Source organism: Anomalospiza imberbis, chromosome 26, assembly GCF_031753505.1.
Source record: "Anomalospiza imberbis isolate Cuckoo-Finch-1a 21T00152 chromosome 26, ASM3175350v1, whole genome shotgun sequence".
Taxonomy (NCBI): domain Eukaryota; kingdom Metazoa; phylum Chordata; class Aves; order Passeriformes; family Viduidae; genus Anomalospiza; species Anomalospiza imberbis.
In genome coordinates, this window is record NC_089706.1 from 4,749,282 (window position 1) to 4,765,694 (window position 16,413).

The window sequence follows — 16,413 nt, forward strand, 5'->3', positions numbered from 1 at the left end:
GTCCAGTGCAAGGAGTCCCTGCCCATGGCAGGGATGTGAGATGAGATGAGCTTTAAAGTCCCTTTCAACCCAAACCATTCCATTACTTTTTCCCAAGCTAGGAGCTCCCTGAATTGCCTAAACCCCCTTGGCACGTGGCTGGGCATTAAAGTGTTTCAGTTATTGCAGGGGGTTGGAAAAATGGGGATCTGGGGGACAGCTGGGAGTGCAGAGATCAGAGGCTGTCCCTGATGCACATCTCCTGGGGATGGGGTGTTTTCCAGCTCTGGGCTCCTGCAGAGGAGGTTTTTGCCTGAAAAAGTCCCTTTTGCTCACAATTGAATATTTGCTTAAGAAGACCAATTGGAGAGAGAAAGAAAGAAAAAGGAATAGAAGGGTTTTGGCTTTCTTGATGGAAAGTCTGAAATGCAGGTTTGGGTTCAGCCTGGAACCTCCTTGGTAGAGGGCTGGCTCAGCTTTGCTTCTGGGTTTATTTTGGTGGGGAAAGCACACGCACACACACACGTGTGCACCCACACTCATGGACACACACACACATGCACATGCTCTCCTAGACAGAGAAAAACAATCCCCAGCCTAACCCAGACGCTGATTCAAAACAACTGTTGGGTCTGGCCATGCTGTCAGCTTTCCACTGCCCACAGCCTCCCACCGTGTGAAACCGTAGCTGAAAGCCAACAGGCAAACGCGAAAATTCAGAGTCAAAATTGCATTTCACCTGGGGAAGGGCAGAAGAACTCTTTCTAGGCAGCAGTTCTGCCAGGAAAAACCCCTCTTCCTGCTTGCAGCACGCTGAGCAGCAAAGGATGCTCCCGAGAGGAGACTGAAGCCCCTCGGCGCTGCCTGGGGGATGGATGGGGCTCCCCCAAGCAGGGCCATGGGAGGGGGTGCCCGCAGCTGGCGGGGGGCTGCGGGGCAGGGCCGGGGGGCTGGTGGGTGTCTCCGGGAGCGGTGACTGAGTGAGGCGGTGCCAGGGCTGGGGGCGGATTTTTTGAGAAGAGCCTCAGCTCTTCAGAGCAGCGGCAGCCGCTGGAGGAGTTGGGCGGCTGTTGCTCCCTCTCCGCCCGGAGGAGGAAGAGGAGGAAGAAGAGGCTTCAGCTGCCGCCTCTCGGATCCCCCCTCCCCCCCCTTTCCCCTTCCGCCCCACACCTTTATGGACGAGCGCCGGAGCTTGCTCTACTCTCCGGCCGCCTCCTCCGCCGGCCGGCAGCCGCGGGGCGGCTCGACCAGCAGCCACCACAACCTGGGCTACACCGAGCAGCTGCCCCCCGCCGCCCCCCAGCCGGGCCCCGAGCAGCAGGAGGAAGAGGGCGAAGAAGGGGAGGAAGGCAGCATGACCGTGGTGGGAGGCGGCGGCGGCGGAGACCCTCTGCTGGAGGAGCCTCAGCATCCTCCTGCGCTGCTCGGGGGGGACCGCTACGATCAGCCCCCGGCGCCGGCCGTGCCCGCCGGGCAGCCCGCGGGCGCTGGGGAGCACGAGTGCTGCGAGCGCGTGGTGATCAACATCTCGGGGCTGCGCTTCGAGACCCAGCTCAAGACCCTGGCACAGTTCCCCGAGACGCTGCTGGGGGACCCCCGGAAGAGGATGCGCTACTTCGACCCCCTCCGCAATGAGTATTTTTTCGACCGTAACCGTCCCAGCTTCGACGCCATCCTCTACTACTACCAGTCGGGCGGGCGCATCCGGCGTCCCGTCAACGTCCCCATCGACATCTTCTCCGAGGAGATCCGCTTCTACCAGCTGGGGGAGGAGGCCATGGAGAAGTTTCGGGAGGATGAGGGTTTCATCCGGGAGGAGCAGCGGCCGCTTCCCGAGAAGGAGTTTCAGCGCCAGGTGTGGCTCCTCTTCGAGTACCCCGAGAGCTCTGGACCGGCCCGAGGCATTGCCATTGTCTCTGTCCTGGTCATCCTTATCTCTATTGTCATCTTCTGTCTGGAGACCCTGCCTGAATTCAGGGATGACCATGACTATGAGGGAACTGGGGGGACCTTCGGGACAGGGGGTGGCCCTCTCCCACCTGATGTCTTCACCAACTCCTCATCCTCGCCTGCTTCCATGGTGTCATCCTTCACCGACCCTTTCTTTGTGGTGGAGACTTTGTGCATCATCTGGTTCTCCTTTGAGCTGCTGGTCCGTTTCTTTGCCTGCCCCAGCAAGGCCACCTTCTCCAAGAACATCATGAACATCATTGACATTGTGGCCATCATCCCCTACTTCATCACGCTGGGCACGGAGCTGGCTGAGCGGCAAGGCAATGGCCAGCAAGCCATGTCCTTGGCCATCCTCAGAGTCATCCGCCTCGTCAGGGTCTTCCGCATCTTCAAGCTCTCCCGGCACTCCAAGGGGCTGCAGATCCTGGGGCAGACCCTCAAGGCCAGCATGAGGGAGCTGGGCTTGCTCATCTTCTTCCTCTTCATCGGCGTCATCCTCTTCTCCAGCGCCGTTTACTTCGCAGAAGCCGATGACCCCAGCTCGGGGTTCAGTAGCATCCCTGATGCCTTCTGGTGGGCTGTGGTCACCATGACCACTGTGGGCTATGGGGACATGCACCCCATCACCATTGGGGGCAAGATCGTGGGGTCTCTGTGTGCCATCGCAGGGGTGCTGACCATCGCGCTGCCCGTGCCTGTCATCGTCTCCAATTTCAACTATTTCTACCACCGGGAGACAGAAGGTGAGGAACAAGCCCAGTACATGCATGTTGGGAGCTGCCAGCACCTCTCGTCCAGCGAGGAGATGAAGAAGGCTCGCAGCAATTCCACCCTCAGCAAGTCCGAGTACATGGTGATTGAGGAAGGGGGGATCAATCACAGTGCATTCAAACAGGCTGCCTTTAAAGCAGGCAACTGCACAACCACAAACAATCCCAACTGTGTGAACATCAAAAAGATCTTTACAGATGTTTAAAACAAACCCAAACCAAACGAACAGCAACAAAATCTGAGGATGCGGTAAAACAATACCAATAATAATACCAATAATAATGCAAAGTGACTGTGTGTCGGTGTTGTGTGGAACATGCACCATCGTCGGTCCTGTGTGTGCCCTCGTTTTTATACCTTTATTTTTTTAGATCCTTCCTTTCTAAAGATCCAAAAGTAAAAGGATTTAAAATTCTCTGAAGAAGAGGACAGCTAAAGGGTAAAGAGAAGGAAGATGAAGAAAAGCCACACTCACTGTCAAAACAGGTGTTTGTTCTGCAACGTGTTGCAGAGCTGCTTTGCTTTTTGGGCTTTTGGGGAATCTCTTGCTTTGCTCCCGAATTTCCCCCTCTTTCCCTAAGGGCAGTGTGTAGCCAATCTCCCTTCCATCACATAAAATAACTTGTTGGATTAACAAACTCGGACTGGGTGGAGGAACGAGGGAAAAATGAGGCACAGTGTACTGGGAGGGGGCTGGGAGGAAATAACCATTTAATTCTGCAGAGAGTCTCTGTTACCACATCGTTAAATGATGCTTAATATTGAAACATGTGATGTGCCATTACGGGCACGTCCCAGACTCCTTTTTTCTCCCCACTAGATCATTTATGAAATTCTAATATGTTCAGAGACCAAGTGCAATCAATGCTGATTTAAATAGAAAAAAAATTCCCTAAGCCTTCATTTTCTATTCTGGATTCCCTTCCCATGTAACCTGATGGAATTATTTCCTCCAATGTCAAGTCTGTGGCCATGCAGCAGGGATATGTGCAGCAGGAGGGAGAGGACAGGCAGACGGGAATGTTTTCGGGAGCCGCCGGCGCAGGGAGTGATGTCTGCATGGAGCAGGATCCACCACGGGCTCCTTGCTATGGCTGGGAGCCTCCAACCCACCCAGCCGGAGACAAAGGGATATTTCCTCCTCATTTTGCAATGCTTTTGGAGGAGATGCAGCCGCTTATCACCAGAAGATTAAAGTGGTGAACACGCCTTCCAGCGGAAGTCACTAATTCTGACCGGAGTGATGCAGTTGCCATGGTGACCATGGTTTCCTGGGAAACCCCCAAAGGTTGTCATGGCATCCCTTCTCCCATCCCCCCTGGTCCCTGCTCTTCCCGCAAAAAGCCTTTCCAGATGGTTCCAGCTCTGCCATCCCACAGGACATCGTGGCTCTGCACCCCCTTCCTGGTTCCTGTCCCACTGCTCCTCCTGTGTGCCCAACAAAGCATCCACAGGCAATAAGCACCCCCAGATCCACCTGTCCCTCACCTTGGCACCTGGGGATGGAGGTTCATCCTGCTCCACCGAGAACAACCCCAAACCCAGTGGGAACAGGCACCGAGCAGCTGCCAGGAAGCTTGTCTGGGTTACCCCGGCAGCTCTGTGAAACAAGGGGGACAGTAAAAAACAGGATTGAAAAATAACCAAAAATCCTGCTGGGAAAAATCACAAATCACCAGCTTCATCTTCACGTGTATGCCAGGGGCCATGGGACATCTGACGGGATCAGGTGAGCTCTGCATGGGGGAGAGTTCAATGGAGTCATAGTGTTGGGTTTTTTTTGGACAAACCCCATGCTTTCCCCTGCTTATTTTTATTCTCCAGCTTATCCTGCCGCTCTCAGGTATTTTTATACATGTTAGATAAAGTGGAATCACATCCTAGAGCTCCTCTGATTTTATTTGCTTTTTAGTGCTGTGGGAGGAGGAAAACCCTGCTGCTTCTCTGCAGCTGGATTGCTTCATTTCTGTGCTAAAAAGGTGATTTCAGTGGTTTAGTGTTTCCATCCAGTCCCTGCCACTGACACAGGCCAAAAGCAGCTTGGCCTCAAGAGCTTTGGCTCCAGATCTGTTCATTTTTGCTGGATTTTGCATTTAAAAAAGCCAAATTCCTCCGAGGTAGCACATGGAACAGACATGCTGTTAAATACCTACAGCAAAGAGACGTTTTGCCCCAACCTGTGCAAGTCACACCTTTCCCAAGGCTGTGGAGAGAGGGCCTTGTCCTGAGAGATGCTGGCCATGCCAAAATTGCAGTTTAACTGGGATTTTTCCCAGACTCAGAAGGATCTAGATGGTTTGCAGCACCCTTCCTTAGCCACAGTCAATAAACTCAAGAAAAACATCAGAGCTCCTCCTTGGATGCTGGGGTGTGAGGGTTTAATGGAGCTACCAGAGTTTTTATCAGCTGAGGGTGCAAGAGATGATCTTTATTAGGGAACATCATGGGACATTACAAACCTGAGATCCCTTGTCCAGGATAACTAGGATTCTTTGTCAGGGATAACTGGGAACACCTCAGTGTGCCTTTTCCCCAGGCTGCCAGTGGGCCGAAATGTCATTTCTGCCTACAAGCTCTCACTTTTTATTGTTATTAAATTTTATTTTTATTAATTTTTATTGTTATTAAAGCTTTCCCACATGCCTGTTCCTAAAAGGAGGTTCTGAGTTTAAGAGCAGTGGGAAAAATGGCACTCAGGAGAGTTTGCAGATGAGTTCTGGGTTGGTGTTTTGCCCGTGGCAGCTGCACAGGTTAGGGAAACCACATGTTCTGGAAATGGCACAGAACAATTTTCAGTTTCTCTGTCATCTAAAATAAGCAGAGACCTTGCAGTTTGTTGGTTTGTTTTCCTGACTCGTCCCTGACAGATTTTGTAGGAGCAGAGTAGTTTCAAAGGGATTTTATTGATAGTAAACAATGTTTTATGGGAGAGGTGGCAAGGAAACCACTTCACCCACTGGGGTAGAAGGCAATTTGGCTCTGGTAAAATTCCAGAATGGTTTGGGTGGGAAGAGATCTTAAGGATTATCCAGTCCCACCCCTGCCATGGGCAGGGACATTTTCCACTATCCCAGGTTGCTCCAAGCTCTGTCCAACGTGGCCTTGGACACTTCGAGGGATAGGGCAGCCACAGCTGCTCTGGGCAACCAATATCTGATCTAAATTTCCCCCTTTTCACATTCAGAAAAATACTTTTTACTACTGAGTGGTATCACTGAAAGACAAAAATTCACTGCTGCTCTGTCTTGGATACACCCCAAAAAGTGTGGAAGTGGAAAACTGGGAATATGCTTTGGGTGTTCTGCCCTCTCTGCATCCTCTCTGCTGTCTCATGGGTACCATTCAGTGAGAGAAACTGAACCATTTGAGCCACCTGCTCTAGTGGAAGGTGTCCCATGGCAGGGAGCTGGAACTGGATGATGTTTAAGATCCATTCCAACCCACACCATTCAGTGACTCTGATAAATACCTTCTGTTCTGTGGTCTGACGGCTCCTCTGGAAGTGGCTGCTGCACTTGTTGTGCCAGGAATTGTAGAGATCCCTGAAACACTGGGCTCTCCACAGCCAGCTGTTATTTAAGTGGCTCTGCTCTCCTGCCGTGTGCCCCATTAGGACAAGGCAGTGTTTCAGCAGCCACTGGGGAGTTCCAGAGGAGCCTGGGCTGTGTTGGGTTTGCCTGTCTGTGATGTGCTTAGAGGAGCGGCATTAGGGGATTAGCATCAGTGTGAGGCAAAGGGCCCGCCCAGACTCGGCTTATTACGTTAAATGGAGGAAAGGGCATTACCACGAGCTCCTGGCTGATGCTTCCCAGCACCCCAAGAGCAGGGGAGCAGGGTCCCCGCAGCTCTGGGTAATCCCAGCGTAGTCTCCACTGCGATGTCCTCCCCGCCCCTGTCCTTCGTGCCTGTCACCCGAGAGACACGGTGACACTGAAGGATGGGAGTGCGGATGGAAGAGGCAGCTCCCAGCCCAGGGATGCAGCCCTGGGAGGCTGGAGCTGCCCCCGTGGATGCCTTCAGTTTATCACAGAGTCACAGAAAGGTTTGGGTTGAAAACAGCCTTAAAGAGCATCCAACCCCCACACAGGGGCGCTGGGTGATGTCGAGCCTTGTACCTCCTCTTTTGTCTTTTCACAGACTGCTGTCAGTTTCCCTTTCCCTCTGTATTTTAGGACCTGTTCCCCTGTTTCAGCCCCGGATGCCACCTTTAAACGCATCCTTGGTGCTTGGGGGTGCGGCAGCCGCAACCCTGGCCCCTCCACTTGGTACTTTGACACCATCACCTTTTTCTCCTGCTTCTTTGCCTTCTTCTTTTTGTGTGTTTTCAGGCCTGCTCTCCTTCAAAAGGTTCTGTTGTTCTCCAGCACAATAGATGCCCTTCGGGTGCCTGGGGTGGCCGGGAGCAGAGCAGTATCCATCCCACCCCACGTGTGGACACAGACAAGGGCTGGAGATATCTCTTTCCTCCAGGAGGGTTAAATTTCCTCCCAGGCAATTGTTCCTGCTCCATCCCTTGACAAAAGAAGTTGTTTTTGTTTTTTATTCCCCAGTTTATGGGCAATTAAGCAGCGGCAAAGGGCAGACAAGCGCTTTCCCTGGCAGAATGGAAGGAGCGAGCCAGGGTCATTGCTCCGAAGGGGTCTCTCCTGCAGGGATGTAGCACAAGGAAAGGGTGTTTGGCAGTGCTTGGCGTGTACGGGGAGCGTTGTGTGTAAAATCTCTTTAATTGTGTAGTTTGGAGCCCTCTCCTGCCAAGCTTTTAAAATATGCATATCTTGGTGCGAGCACACGGAGGCTCCACCGCCGCCGGAGGGAAGCAGGGCTTGGTTTTCCCTATTTTTAAATGCTTTAGCAAACGATCTCTGGGTAAGCTGCAAATTTGGGAGAGCAAACAGGCAAATAGGGTTTAACTGTGCCTTATTCTGCCCTTCAGCGTCAGTTCTGTGTGTACCTGTAAGGAGAGCTCAGTGCCCCGGCATCCTCGTGCAAGGGCAGTCATACATAAGGGATTTCAGGATATTGTATGATCTTTGTCATAGATTATCTTTAAGGTCCCTTCCAACCCAAAGCATTTGATGTTTCGATGGCAGCAGGGTGCTGTGGGCAGGGCCATATCCTTGGAACTCTCGCTCCTACGGAGCTGGTGCTGCTCCCCTGCACCCTCCCTGCTCTGGGTCCCACCTACAGCACGCCTGGGCCCTTGGCTCGGCTTAAGGGGTGCTGTTCAGCTGGAGGGTGAGTTAAGGGTGGGATGTTGGTGCCTTTCCGTGTTTCCCTGGGTGCTGTTTGCATGCCTGAGTCCAGGCAATCCCGATGGGTGCAGGGTGGCATCAGCCTCTCCCCGTGCCAGAGGTGGGAGGTGGGCATCGAGCACAGAGGGATGGAGCCGAGTGCTTCTTTTTCTTGGAAACAGTCCTGGGGCTGTGGCCATCACCACTTTGAGGAGGACACCTGGGGGACATTTTGGGTGCCCTGAGGTGCCTCGTCCCAGCTGGGAATACTTGTCCAGCAGTGGAGGGTGTTTGACTCATTTCAGGGGGTGGTGAGTGAGGATTTCTTAGGTCAGAAATAAGACTGGCACCAGGAGGAGGAGTCCCAGCCCTAGGGAAGAGCCATCCCCCGGCAGGGATACATTCGCTGCCAGGGCATCCCTGCAGAGCAGCCCGAGCCCCAGGGGATCCCTGCAGAGGGGTCCCAGCCCCAGGGCATCCCTGCAGAGCGGTCTCAGCCCCAGGGCATCCCTGCAGAGCGGGCCCCAGCCCCAGGGGATCCCTGCAGAGCAGCCCCAGCCCCAGGGCATCCCTGCAGAGCAGCCCCAGCCCCAGGGCATCCCTGCAGAGTGGTCTCAGCCCCAGGACATCCCTGCAGAGTGGTCCCAGCCCCAGGGCATCCCTGCAGAGTGGTCTCAGCCCCAGGGCATCCCTGCAGAGTGGTCTCAGCCTCAGGGCATCCCTGCAGAGCAGCCCAGCTCCATCTCCCAGCCCCTCCCAGCTCTTGCTCCAGGCAAAACTCCGCTGGCTCCGCTGTGGCTGAGCCTGGGATACAATCGAGAGCTTTCACGCCCTGCTTGGTACCGGCCGATGGGTGATGGTGTCCCTGTCCCAGCGGTGTTTGTCCTCACGTGTGGGCTGCTCCCTGCTGGGAAGGCATCGGGGTTCCTGCTCTTTGTCACTCAGTGAATCCCAGTTTGTGCTCCTGAAAACCATCCTGCGTGTGGAATAGCTGGAGCCCTTCTATCCCCGATTCTGGCAAAACTCAGGCACAAACACAAACCCTGTGAGCCTCTCTGTGCTTTTCCTCCCACGATTAACATGCTGCTGTGACACCCACAGGGTTCAGGGTCTGTCTGTGTCTCATCACTGCTCAGAGCCTGAATTTTCAGCGCTGAGGATGCTCGGCAGCAGGGCAGGGAAACCTCCCCGCATGAACATCCCCGCAGGGCACCGTCACTTTTCTCCTCCTTATGAACCAAGACACGCTCAGATAAATTAGAACATGTCTCCCATCTCCTTCAGCTTCTCACTGGAGCCAGGAGGAGCTGGAATGCTCCCCGATCGCTGCTCTTCCTTGCTCAGGCTCTGCACACTCATTGTGAGAGCCCCGGCTCAGCCGCACCGACGGCAGCAGGCGCTGCTGGGTTTGTTTAGGAATGATTCATTTCCTTGAGACTTGTGATTCCGTTGCTTTTCTGAGCGTGTTGGAGCTCTGTTGCTTTGCTCCAGTGGTTGCACTCCATTTTTAGCGTCTCTGAACACAGTGGCTGGGGAGGCTGGGGTTGGATGTGTGGCTTGTGGGGAAGACGAGCCCGTCGCCCCCTCTGCTTGCCCCAGCAAGGCTGCAAAGTGCACTCAGGTTTATTTTGAGGCTGACCAGCACAGCTGCTTTGCTTTGCTTCCTCCAAAGCACGGTCGTGGATAGAGGACGAAAATCCTTTGGGGTTTTATCACAGTTTGCTCAGTGGTGGAAGCGGGATCAGGGCTGGCAGCAGGGTCTGTGCTTGGGGTGTTGCTCCACGGGAAGCTAAAGGCTGGGAGGGAGGATGGAAGGGATGAACACACACTTTGCCAAGTGTTTTCTGCATTTGCAGAGGGCTGAGTTTGCTCTTGGACTTGGTGCAAGGAAGGAGCTGTGTGCAGAGCGGGCGGTGGGTGATGCTGTGCCCTTCAGGGAGTTTGGGTTGGTACTCCAGGGAAATGTGTCCCTGCTCCCAGGGCTGGAGGGTGTGAGCACTCTGGGGTTTGCTCCCTGACTGTGGGCAGGTGGGCTCCTCTGTGCCTCAGTTTCCTCATCTGTAAATGGCACCGAGCAGCTTCAGGAAGAGTTTGCAATGAAAGTACTAGGAAAGGAAGAGACAGTTTTGAAACACCAGGCAAGAAACGAGGACTCCTCCAAAGGTTTTATGGGATTCAGCTTCCTTAAGGCTGGAAAAGCCTGGAGACTCTGTCCTGGGTCTCCCAATAATCCCAGTTATTTCCCTTGGCTGAAGGGAACCCTGAGGTTTCACACAGTTTCCCAAGCTGCCAGGTCTGCCTTCAGCTCCCCATCAATATCCTCCTCTCCTGTGATTTCTTCACTCTGCATTTTCCTTTTCCCACCTTTCTGGCCCATTTCTCCTGAAATGTTGGTGAATTTAGGGTTGAGAACCCTCTTCTCCCTCCTTGCTAGTCTCTGCTTGGAGCTTCTACTGTGTCTCCTCACAATTTAACCCACTGTTGCACTGGGTCAGAAACCAGACATAAGAAATTTGGGCTCAAAAATGGCCCTGGCTGCTGGGAATTTGAGTTTGCAGGAGGATGAGGGAGGAGTTGCTGTGAACTGCATGTAGCATTGAAGGTTTGAGGGCTTCTCTACCTCTACCTGTGCCTTGGTGGGTGCAGGTGCTTGAATGATATTCCACACTTTAAATCCCTCAGAATTAAGGCAGGAAATCTTCTTTGTGCAGCATCAGAAACAAGCCTGGGCTGTTCTCTCCCAGGGCTGGAAATTTTCAGGGATGTCTCTCCCATCCTGGTTGCAAGGTGCTCTGAGAAAGCACCTGGAGCCCAAGGAGGAGCAAGTGGGGAATGGGTCCAGCTGGGTTCCTCACTTGGGACATCTCCTGGGAATTTCACTTTATTGCTCTGTCTTCTTGACCAAACAGCCATGCAATTCCCTTGGAGGAGAGCATTACACAAGCACCATTACACAAGCCAAGTGTGGGACTCAGTCAAAGATATCAGTTAATTTGATAAAATCTGTTTTCTTAATAGAAAACCTGTGTTGATTGACATCAATTAAATCTTCCTCCTTAATTCTGTATTAAGACTCTCAGCAATTCCAGCATATTGTTTGGGATCAGTGACAGATGGCCAGACCCATTGTTTTTGCGGGTCACTTTGTTAGTCCCTTAAAAAACTGTCCCAAACAGGAGCTGCTTTCCAGTCCTCTGGAAGGACTCAGGAGATGCTCAGTACTTGCACTCTCAGGAGCTGTTTTGCCAACTCTGAGTGTTTAGATGGAAGTTATTTGGCTCAGCCAATTTAAAAACATCTAATTTTTATGGCTGCTGTTTAATATCCTCTATTTCTCTTGGGATGGAGAGGATTTCCTCACCCTTGTACAATAGAAAGACATCTGGATCCCTTCAGGAGCTGGAGCAGTGATAGCTCCTGAATGCTTCTGACTTCTCACTCCCACTCACTGGATCCAGAGAAATAACACCATTGTTAGGCTGAGGATTTGGCATTTCTTTCTTCACTGGCAAGGATACAGCTTGGATAGGCTCCAGGGTACCCCAAAGCACTGGATTATTTGCCTGGTGGGAATGAAAATTGTTACTTACCACTTCATCTAGAGTCTCAACTCCACCACCGCCTTCTTGCCTAGTGGCATTTCCTGGGTGGAAGGTTCTGTTTGGGTCTAATTTGTGTATTTATTTATTTACTGAGTGTGTAATGCTTCAGTGATCCTTGAGGATCCTGGCAGTTCAGAGCCCTTCCCAGCTGGCAGGCGGGAGGGGTTTAATCCCCCAGCAAGCCCAGTCCTATAAAGCAGAAAGCCCTGTTTGCTTTAAGCCCAGGAATGGCCCTGCTGGCACTGCAGGATAAGCTGGTGCTTGAACAACTGCCTGGGCTGGGATCCTTGCTCGGAGCACTGAGCCCCTCTGGAAGCTCATTTCCCACTGCTGCACTGCCTCACAAGGGGATCTTTGCTCCTGGCAGGAATTCCCATCTCTTTCCTTTCTCTGCTGGATTTTAGCATCCCTGTAGCATCATTCCTACATCCCCACATCCTCATCATCCCTGCAGATGCATCCTCAGCATCCCCCATATCATCATCACCCCTGCAACTTCATCTCTGCAATTTCATCATTGCTGCAACATCATCCTCCGTGCATCCTCATCATTCCTGCAACATTATCCCTGCAACTTCATCATAGCTACATCTTCATCATCCCTGCAACTCCATCCCTGCAATATCACCATCCCTGCATCCTCATCATCCCTGCAAATGCACGCTCATCAACCCTGCAACTTCATCATCCCTACAACTTCATCCCTGTAACTTCATCTGCAATTTCATCACAGCTGCAACATCATTCTCCCTGCAGCCTTATCAGCCCTGCAGCATCATCAGCCCTGCAACATCATCATCCCTGCATCCTCGTTATCTCTGCAACATCTTCCCTGCATCCTCGTTATCTCTGCAACTTCATTCTCACATCCTCATTATTGCTGCAACTTCATCTCTGCAACATCTCCATCCCTACATCCTGATGCCTGCAGCATCCAGAGAGAGGGTCTCTCTCTCCTCATGCATGGATCCCACCTAGCATATCACCATCCTGCCTCTCCCTCTGGGGAAAACAGGCTGATTTTTGGGGCTGATCTGGGACCAGGCAGGTCCTGGTGCCTTAACATGGGCTCTGGGCTGTGACTGCGGCTCCTCCCAACCTTTCCCTCATCGCCAGCTGCTAATGAAGCACCCGGCTCAGACAATCTCACCTGGGCAGCTGGGATGCTCCAGTTGCCACGGTGTGGAAGTAAAGGCAGAACATGGATTTTTTGGAAGATGAGAGAGATAAAAACAGTTGCATGAAATTTCTAGAAACTTTGATGTCTCAAAGACAGAGCAGAGGTGTTAATATCCCTATATTAAAACAGGAATCTGTCTCTTGAGTGTAGAGCTATGGATGCAATTCCTGCACTGCAGAAATTGGGAGATTTTTTGGGCCCTTTGCTGGACATCCCCATCCCCACATCAAAATGGGATTTTGGGTTTGTGCTCTGTGGGACGACTCCACAGCCCAAGCTCTGCAAGGGGATCAGCCCTGGCTTCTCCCATCACCTGGACGGGATTTATAAAATCAACCAGTTACTCAGTATCTGGTGAATTGCATCAGCTCAGAACAAACTCAGCTTGATTAAGATAAAAACATGAGGAAAACTCACTTGGCACTAATTATTCTGAGTTTGGAACTTGCCGTTAATGTGAGATAACAGTTAATAACAAGAATATATTTAATGAATCTTTTTTCTATCTTTAGCTCACTTTAGCCTGTGTGGCATCTAGTCCATTAAAGAAATTAATTAGAAATTTTTCATTTTTCATTCGTGGAAAATGGAGTTGGGAATTTGTCGAGGGGGACCAATGTGCAACTTCTCTTCCATTTTACTTGAAAAAAAATGAACCTGTTCTTGTTTTCCAAAGCAGACTTTGCATAAGAGTGGTTCTTTGCTTTGTTCAACAGATCACAGAAGAAATTTTGAAATGAAGGCCTTCAGGACTGTGTGGAGAAATAAAACATCTCCAAGGAAAGGACAAACGTCTCAAACATCCCAAACATCCCCAACATGGTGACTGACGCTGCCATGGACCCGGCTGCCAGAGGGCCTGTCCTCCCCAGCTAAACCCAGTCCATATTTCATATATATATATTTATATATGGAATATTTCCCACTTTAGCTGTGTTTTCTAACAAGTGCATTATGTAGAAGGGAACATCTTTGGAGCCAGATTATCTTCAACTCATGTGCAATATAACAGGACTGAGCAAAGCCAGGAGAAAGGAGGAGGAGGAGAGGTGGAAGTCACTTGGACATTATTTCAGTATTTTTTAATATTATTTTTTAAAAAATCTCTTGAAAGATGAAGCAACCAGAAAGGAAATGTTAAGCAGAGTTGCTATAACTCAGTCCAAGTGTTTTCTCAGGGTGGGAGGGAGTGGGGGGAAATTTGGTTGCTGTTGCTGTTCCCTGGCAAAGGCCACGGGCTGTTCTCAGTTCTTTGGGAATCATTCCTGTTCCATTTTTCTCACTTTCCTGGAAATGCCCTTTATAAGTAGCTCTGTGCTGTACCAAAGGCTGTGATTTACTTTAAGTCCTTATTTAGAAAGAAACATCTCTGCTGGTGCTGAGGAAAAGGGTGTCTAACAGTTGTGCCTTGCTATCAAGATCACTCCACAAAAAACGAAGGAAAAATTGAATTTCCAGGGTAGAAAAGGTCTAAAAACCCAATTATTGGCTGACCATGCTCCTGCTTCCTTTCATGAGAGCCTCTCTGCCCTTGCCTGCACTTCCACAGTACCCCAGCCTTGTGGGAATTTTATAGCGTTGCCTTGCTAATTCTGTAATAATTGGGAATTCCATCCCTCCTTTGTCCGTTGCTGTTTCATTTTGCATATCGAGGTTTTTGGTGGCAGGTTTAAAGCTGTGGGTTTAAAGCCCATACTGGGCTGGGAAGCTCTTAAAGCTGGGCTTTCTATAACCTCACTGTATTTCCTAGGACTGCACAGTTCAATGTTATCCTGGTGCCACGAGGTAAATGGTCTGCAAAGGGATAAATGATCTGCAAAGGGATAAATGCAAATGGCAGAGGGGTTGATGGTCTCTCCTGCTTCTGGCTCCCCCTTTTCCCCCTCCCCAGCCTCATCCACCTATTCATGCTGCCTCCATCCCAGCCTGGGGACTGAAACCCTCCCAGCTCAGCCTCCATCAGAGGAGCAGAGTGAAACTTGGAACAGCATTGGATTTAAGGGTGAAAATAATGTTGGAGGGACCCAGATGAGCACAGGAACCTCTTTGTCTGCATTGCAATAATTCCCTGGGAATGTTAATTTAGACTGGACAGAATCAAGTGAGCTGGAGCTTCCTCTGAAGGAGAGGCTGCTCAAGGGGAGGTAGCAGGAACCAAAATTATTGTGTATGAAGCAGATCCTTGAGCTGATGCTGCTGATTGTCTTTGGTGTCCAAGGACCAGCCTGTAGGTCCCCACCAGGTACCTGGAAGGTGGAGCAAGGACCACTCTTCCAGAGGGAAGCACCAAAACCTGGATCCTTCCCCCAGTGGAACTGTTTACCTGCATTTCACACAGAACATCCACAGGAGACACACGTGGGATGCCTGGAGGCACAGCCCCAGGGAGGATGCACTGAAACCAACCCCAGGAATGAAGGCTGGAAATGGGAAAACGTGGGAATAGACAAGGTAAAGCAGCCAGCTGTCTGCATCACTTTTCTGTCTTGCAGAAGAGCTTTGAAAATGAACGAGAACCCTGCACAAAAACATCAGCTGAAAATTGGGTTGAGAAATTCCCTTAACACTGGGAAATGATGTGATTCTTGCAAGGAACACGTGGGCTTTGGTGAGGTTGCGTTTATATTGTTTGTTTTTTAAACACGGATAATTTCTTGGCTGGAATTCCTCCTCCTGCCATGGCAGGTGCACCTCTGGTGGTGGAGACTTTGTTCCTGACAGAAGGGCTAGGGAGGCCCAAACACAGAAGTCTCCAGGGCTCTGCACAGGTGCAGGTTGGGCAGAATGGGCTGAGAGGACAAAAAGAAGCAAAAGTGTTAAACCCAGCAGTTTTTGTCAATTTAATCAGTTGGAGAATGAAAAGCAAATATGGATCTGACTCTCAGTAGGACATTGCTCCTCTCGCAATTATTTCCAGCATGGAAGAAACCCCGTGGCCGCTGAAGCTGTGGGTAAATGGAGGAGAAAGGGCTGGTGCTGCTGGCACCTGGATTTACCACGGCTTTAACAGCAGAGGGAGATTGGGATCGGGGACCAGGATTGCTGGAAGACCACACGGAGCAGGTCCCTGAGCCCACGGAGATGAGCAGGAGGTGCCAAGGCTCGGCGGGGATGCTGGGGAATTGCGGAGGTGAAACAACGCGCGGTGTGAAATCAATGCGGTGCGAAAGCCGCCTGCACAAATTAGAGCTAATTAGAGCAGTGGCTCTCATTAACTTGGTTTGGCCGTGCCCTGCCCGGGGGATAGCCCGTGGTGGGGGGCGGGGAGAGGGAGCTTCTCCACGGGATCTTCCAGCAAATTGCTCCTCCGGCAAATCCCCGCGGCTGTGGCAGCAGCCGGGGCGCTCCGGGCGGGGACCGCAGCGTTTGTGCCCCTCCGGGTGTCCCTCCCCTGTCCCCGCACAGAGGAGCTGTGTCCCCTGCCTGTCTCACCCCAGCACGGAAAAGAATTATTGCTCGGGCCATAAAATCTCAGAGACCTTAGCGACCCCTTTAAAAAGACCAGGAAATGTGCCCGGTGTTTGGGGTGAGGGCTGGAATTCCCAAGTGCTCTTCGCCGTTGCCGCGGAGGGAGCTGCTGGCAGTCTGGGGGAGATGGAGCTGGCCTTTTTTGGGACATCTCACCTCCCAAACCCCTAAGGAGCTGCGAAACACATTTGTTTGCAGCCTCCCTGCAGCGTGACAGGTTCTCAGTGGG

The 16,413-nt window shown here is 51.6% G+C and overlaps 1 protein-coding gene across 1 annotated transcript; it reads left to right on the forward strand.

Annotated features, from left to right (window-relative positions):
• The first annotated feature begins 968 nt into the window (after window positions 1–968).
• On the forward strand, window positions 969–15,830 carry LOC137462833 (potassium voltage-gated channel subfamily A member 3-like). Its single transcript, XM_068173610.1, has 2 exons — window positions 969–4,432; window positions 13,433–15,830. The coding sequence occupies exon 1, from the start codon at window positions 1,154–1,156 to the stop codon at window positions 2,906–2,908; it is 1,755 nt and encodes a 584-aa protein (XP_068029711.1). The 5' UTR covers window positions 969–1,153; the 3' UTR covers window positions 2,909–4,432; window positions 13,433–15,830.
• The last annotated feature ends 583 nt before the right edge of the window (window positions 15,831–16,413 follow it).

What these genes read in the sequence shown, in the direction of transcription:
- LOC137462833 (XM_068173610.1), top strand. Translation starts at nt 1,154, where the DNA reads ATGGACGAGCGCCGGAGCTTGCTCTACTCTCCGGCCGCCTCCTCCGCC.